General features: G+C 36.0%; 1 protein-coding gene across 2 annotated transcripts in view; it reads left to right on the top strand.

The window, feature by feature from the left end:
* rad21l1 (RAD21 cohesin complex component like 1) overlaps positions 1-6,291 on the top strand; it is an 11,222-nt gene that overhangs the window by 1,382 nt on the left and 3,549 nt on the right. For both annotated transcript variants that reach the window (XM_014027023.1, XM_014027022.1), the window contains exons 4-10: positions 1,369-1,468; positions 1,660-1,763; positions 1,940-2,047; positions 4,391-4,501; positions 4,576-4,683; positions 4,839-5,068; positions 5,240-5,321. In XM_014027023.1, coding sequence (XP_013882477.1) covers positions 1,369-1,468; positions 1,660-1,763; positions 1,940-2,047; positions 4,391-4,501; positions 4,576-4,683; positions 4,839-5,068; positions 5,240-5,321 — 843 coding nt within the window. The remainder of the gene's footprint in view (positions 1-1,368; positions 1,469-1,659; positions 1,764-1,939; positions 2,048-4,390; positions 4,502-4,575; positions 4,684-4,838; positions 5,069-5,239; positions 5,322-6,291) is intronic.

Raw genomic sequence — 6,291 nt, 5'->3', positions numbered from 1 at the left:
TATTAGTTCTGTCAAATATTAATATGTTTAGATTAAAAAGCTTGAAAATCTTGTGGTTAACTTTGACAACTGTGTTGAGAAATTGAGCCCAAAACCTGTTTTAATATAGGGATGTGGCTAAAAAAAAACAACTTAGCTCACACCAATATCAAGAAAAACTTCAAAATAACACAAAAATCATGTGGTTGTCTCAAGTATTAAGGACATTATGGATGTTTATTTAGATGTAATCAAGCTCCTGATTTCTGCTGCAAGTCATAGCTGAACCAGCTGAACCTTTGACCATTTTGGTTTGTTGTTATTTGTTTTTGCTCTCAAGTTCTTTAAAGTTGAAGATCTTCACATGAAAGTTTAGGGAAAGATACGTGTTTTATTTTGTAGGAATCATCTCGAATCCTAAAAACATAAAAATCCAATGTAAAAGCAGCAGAAAAATTATAAAATAATGTTACAAGACTCGTGTCACCAAACTACAACCTTAACTCAACTTGATGTGTCTTGGAAGGTCAGGAAATAAATACTGTTTAAGATCCATGTGGACATTTGTTTTGTAAACAAAGTCCTTCAACCAATGAGTGCGTGCAAAAGACGAGCGTCAACACCCTTTGCTAACTTTTGTTTTTCAGATCCTAATCAATTGGGAACAAAAAGGATAAAATAAAGTTCTTTTAAGCTTACCTCTTTAAGTGGTCGCTAGAATTTGAGCCTATTTTTAATTAACTGGTTCTTCAAAATGCATTGACAGAAATTGAAATTTGAACGAGTGCTGGACCTACCTGACATCATTATGATTTGTTGAAATTTGTACGAAGCAGGAGCAAATAACAAGCGAACACTAAGTGTAGCTTTGCACAATCTGGTCACAGCAGGTTAGGAAGGAAATGGCAGCGACATCCTTACTTAAAAACTAATTTAGGCATAGTTTAAACATAAAAAATTACATAGCAGAAACTGGGTCTTTAATATGTCAAATGTACTCATTACATCAAAAACCAAAATCTGTATTTGAGTGATAATTTTTGTTCAGATTGATTTATTTGGATTGGTTCAGCTTTAAGAAAGTTTCATCTGTTAAATTTGGTGATGGAGCTCAGTCAATAATGACTCAAATGCTCTGTGCAGATACTGAAAATATCTTTCAAAACAGTTATTTTGTACCACCTCTAGAGGGTGACATTGTAACATATTTAAACTCTTTGTGTTTATTCTTTTTCCAAAACGATCAAAAATATCAACTTGACTTTATTTTTACTGAAACAGGAGGGAAGAAAGGCCCACTGATATTTCTTCTTGTTTTAATAACTCAGTATTTTTCATCCTAAATGGAGTAAATCTGGGATTTCATTCATGTTTCTTCTCCACACCCAGGTCAAACAGACATGCCTGTGGAGGGCCTTGAAGCCACAGTAAAAGCCATTACTTTGGTTGAAGATTTTACTTCATTTGATGCTCAGTTTCCAGACCTCAGGTGCAATTTTCTCCTCCTCTCCAGCACAAAATGAATCTGTTTTGTTTTATTTTCCCGTGTTCTTGGAATCATGTCATTTCACAGAAAATGTTATTGATGGAAAATCAGCATTATTGCTTCTTCCAAATACTCATATTCAAAATCCTAATTTTAGAGTGTGTGTTTTTTCATCACTGTGTCGTCTCCACCAGCAACATCGACGTTGAGGATCACTTTTCACTGAACCAGTGTCGATCGGAGGACATCACTCTGAAGGAGAATTTTGGGAACAACTTCCTGAGCTTCCCAAACTTTGGTGAGAAACAAACAGTTGTTTTAATGTAAACAGCACAGAATCAGTTTTACTTCTTTTCTCCCCAAATATTGATAAAATAAAAAAATAATACGGTAAGTTCTTGTTTGTCAGAATCAGTATTTCCTTTTTTTAGCAGCTGGTATTTGACAAAGCCTCCTGTTTTTTCTGATACATAGGAGTTGAGTCACAGAGCCAATCAAATGCTTTGTTGGACCAAAGCTTTGACGACTTTTCCAAACAGGAAGATGCATTTGGGGATGAAGAGAATGGATTGGATCTTCTAGGTAAAGTGAATTGATGGGAATCATTTTGTCCTGCTACTTCAGAAAAAGATCCAGCTATATACTGTATATATAACTGTTCAGACTAGCTTAGCTTTCAGTCGAGTGAGAAAGTGGGGTAATTCAAAGAGCTATCTACAAAACAGTATTAGCATTTCTAATTTTTCATGTCAAAGGGAGTGGTGGTGCCGACAGAGGTGAGCCTGTCAATTCAATTCAATTCAAAAAATTTATTCATTTCATTAAAAAATAACTATATACAATAAAAAACAAAGAAAATACAAAAATCAAAATAAAATGAAAGGTAGCAGAAGAAGAATAAATCTTAATGTCTGCCCCTTTTATCCCCAGTATATATTCAAACAAAACATAATTTACAAAACAATACAAATAAAAACATAAACTCAAACAACAATTCATATAGCTTCATATTTTAGTTTCCCATACACTTTTAACAAACTAGCTTTTATCTGTCTCTTTAAATAAAAACATAGATCTGACATTTTTAAGATCATCCTCCAGACCATTCCATCATCCTATACCCCAAATTAAAATACATCTTTCTCTCAAGCAAGTACAAAAATATGGCTTCACAAACATTTCTATACCCTTAAGATTATAACAACTGTCTCTCTTAACAAAATTTGACTGAATGTTGGAAGGTAATATGTTTTTCTGTGAGCCAAACAGTAAAATAGTATAGTCAACTAGATCATAGAATTTCAAAATTTTCAGTTTACAAAATAATGTATTTGATGGATGGTTGTAATCTTTTCTCACAATAATTCTTACAGCTCTTTTCTGTAAAACAAAAATTAGATTTGTAATAGTTTTGCAAGCTTTACCCCAGACTTCAATACAGTAACTTAAATGTGGAACAATTATTGAATTRTACAACACAAGCAGAGCYTTGTCATTAAATAACTCCCTGACTTTAYAATGCACTGCTGTGATCGAGAAGTCAAATTCCCTGACTGTTAAAACAAAATTTGTGTGGGAAAGGTGCCTCGACCTTCATTTGCCCCACTCAGGGCCCTTGAGCAAGGTATTTGCAGTTCTGCTGCACACATTGGGCTGTGGTAGCTCAGGTCAGTAGGTGAGTCAGGAAGGGCAGCATAAAAACATCTGCTAAATCCWAATGTGACTTAGCTTTCTTCATAACAGCTGTCATGTTGTGTAGTTCAGAAGTAAAACAAAACCCTTTCATATTTTCCAGTTAAACTAGTTATTAATCACTTGTAAAGATAAAGTTGTTAAGTGGAGTTAAACTTCACTGTTTTTGTGAGTCAGAAGGGAGCTSATTATTGAAGTTACAAACAGACAGGGACAAAATAGTTGGTACTTCTCGTTTAATGAAAGAAAACCCACAATGATCTCAGAAATAACTTGAATCTTACAAAAATAATAATAAATAAAAATTCTATGAAAATGAACAAATGAAAGTCAGACATTGCTTTTCAGTCATGCTTCAACAGAATAATAAAAAATAAAACTCATGAAACAGGTCTGGACMGAAATGATGGTTCCCTTAATTTAATATTTTGTTGCACAACMTTTTCAGTTCAAAAATACTTTAYTGATCCCAGAGGGAAGTTAGATAATTAAAATTAATGAGATATTTTGAGTCAGTCACTGAAATCAAAGGATTTCTGTAATTGTCAATGAGACTTCTGCACCTCTTAGCAGGTATTTTGGCCCACTCCTCATGAGCACAGTGAGTATCAATATGCAGGCCCCCTGACTGATTACAAGATCRTACATACCTGTGATGATTATTAGTGGACACACCTTCATTTAACATGAGTCTTTGGCCACATTATTTTCAGGGGTACCTTATATCCAGGTCTGTTTTATGAGTTTTATTTTTTTATTCAGTTGAAGCATGGCTCAAAAGAAATGTCTGACTTTCATTTGTTTATTTTCATAGAAATTTTTTTATTATTACTTTTGTCAGATTCATGTTATTTCTGAGACCATTGTGGGTTTTTCTTTCACTAAACGAGGGGTACCAACTGTTTTGTCCATGTGTGTAAATTGTAAAGTATCTAACTTTATAAGTTAGGTTTTGTCTCTGATTATATAACATCTCAGGGATAATAACTTACAACTCATCCTGGTCTTTGCTTCAGGACGGGGATCTCCTTTACGTCTTCTGATTTTGAACGCAAAAATAAATAATTTCTGACATATTTGACAATTTCCTCGTTGGTGGATAAAGTAAATCTAAACGTTTAAAATTCTAATCGTTAAATACAAACTCAAAGTCTGTTCTCTGTGAACTCTTTATCCTGTTTTGTTAATACTTCTTTATGAGTTACTGCCTTTTGATTTCTCATGACTTTACAGACTTTCTAACAAACTTCAGTGACGGTGCTGAGCCTTCACCCTTCAACCTGGAAGAGCTTCAGAATGAAAATCAACAGAGCTTCTCAGTGAATGATCAGCAGCATCAAATAGGTGATGATATTTTTCACATTCATTTAAATTGGTCCTTTGGTGAGGCTTTTCCTTCATTGTGTTTGTTTTCCTAGATGCTGAAGTGGAAGAGCCGATAGAGGCAGAGGCCCCCACATTAAATGAGACCACCCTGCTCACCAATGAGGCAGCAGCCTTCGCCCTGGAACCTGTGGCCGTCACTCGTATGCAACTCAAACTGGGATCCACTAATGCCCCCTGTCTGTTTAGAAAACTTGACATTGTTTTACAAGGAGATCCAGAAGAGTCTGGTCTGACGCATACCTTCATACAGATAAGACTGTTTTTCTATGGTCCTCTGTTGTGTGTTTATGTCTAGCAAACTCAGGAAAGAAGATTGGAAAGAGAAAACGCAAGTTGGTGGTGGACCAGACTAAAGAGCTGAGCAATGACTTCATCAGGGAGCAGATTTGTGACAGCTCGGACCTGGTTGCTCCTTTGGACATGGCTCCACCGACTGTGCAGCTCATGCAGTGGAAGGAGAGCGGAGGTGCTCACAAACTCTTTTCACAGCCGTGTTCCTCTGTGGTAAATCCACAGATAAAGGAGGTAAAACCGTGCTTCACTCTCAGCAGTTTTATTCTTACTTTAATATTATTGGTACGTTTGCAAAAGCTGAGCATTGGTTTGCTCCTTACTGAACTTCTTTTACTCTGACACCAGTGATTGATGATAACCTGTGAATATTATCCACATTACTGCTTAGTGTTTCCTTTTCAGCTTTTTGTCAAAAATATCTTCAAGAGTAAATATTACAGTGGGAGTGAGGASGCTGAGGAAATGCGTAAAGATGAACAAGAAGGTAAGAATATCTATAATTAGAATATCTAATGAAGGCTTCAGGTCAGTTTGTACCTCTGCAGCTTGGGTCACTTCATACCCACTGTTTGTGCACAAAAAGAAGACGGCTGCCACTTTAACAGCTGCCCCAGCACTGATGATTTATTCTAATAGAGTACACTTGTGAAATAAAAATTGTCAGGCCAGTTTTGTCCATCGATACAATTTTTTTTACCCACTTTTTCCTTTCCGGGTCATGTGGAGCTGGTGCCTATCTCCAGCAGTCACTGTGCGAGAGGCAAAGTATTGTATTTATTTAAAGGGGCTATATTAAAAAAATCTACTTTTTTGAGTTTTGTATCATGTTATAATGTTATCATCTCAACAAAAACATGCCCAAAGTCTTGCTTTGACTCATTCATGCATGTTTGAGAAATCCTGCCGTGTCCTGAGGCAGCCAGGCAGGGGAGCAAAAACAACCAGTTGGGACTAGAACCACCATTTGGGATCATCTTCTCCTCTGTGTGTGTCTCCAAGCTGAGCTTCCCAGTGTTGCCAACTCCTGAGCAAGAAAAGTCCCTATTGGCTGTCCTAAAAGTCGCTAGATGGCGTCATCACTTAATTTTTATAGTTGGATGTTTGCCAATAATTGTGATCTGAGCTATATGTGGCGGGTGCTGTGTGATAATAATTACCAACCTAAATTCAAAACACTGTTTTAGAAAAATAAGATTGATAACTCCACTTTAAAAATACCGTAAGGCACGCAGACCCGCTTACAGATGAGGCTTGAGACGATTTCACAATTCCATGACTTCCATTTATTACATCCTGATTTCAATTTAAAAATACTAGCTTAAAACCACTCACACAGTAAAAGTCAGTTCTGGCTCAACTCAAGGAGGAGTGAGATTCAGGGTAGTGTCTTAAAATGAAGAGAAACAAAACAAACAAAAGAAAAATCGTGCACCAAACCAAAAGGAGTACCACCA

This window comes from Austrofundulus limnaeus, unplaced genomic scaffold, assembly GCF_001266775.1.
Source record: "Austrofundulus limnaeus strain Quisiro unplaced genomic scaffold, Austrofundulus_limnaeus-1.0 Scaffold608, whole genome shotgun sequence".
NCBI classification, from domain to species: Eukaryota; Metazoa; Chordata; class Actinopteri; order Cyprinodontiformes; family Rivulidae; genus Austrofundulus; species Austrofundulus limnaeus.
Note: the sequence above shows the minus strand (reverse complement) of the source record. Positions and strands in the feature narration are given on the sequence as shown.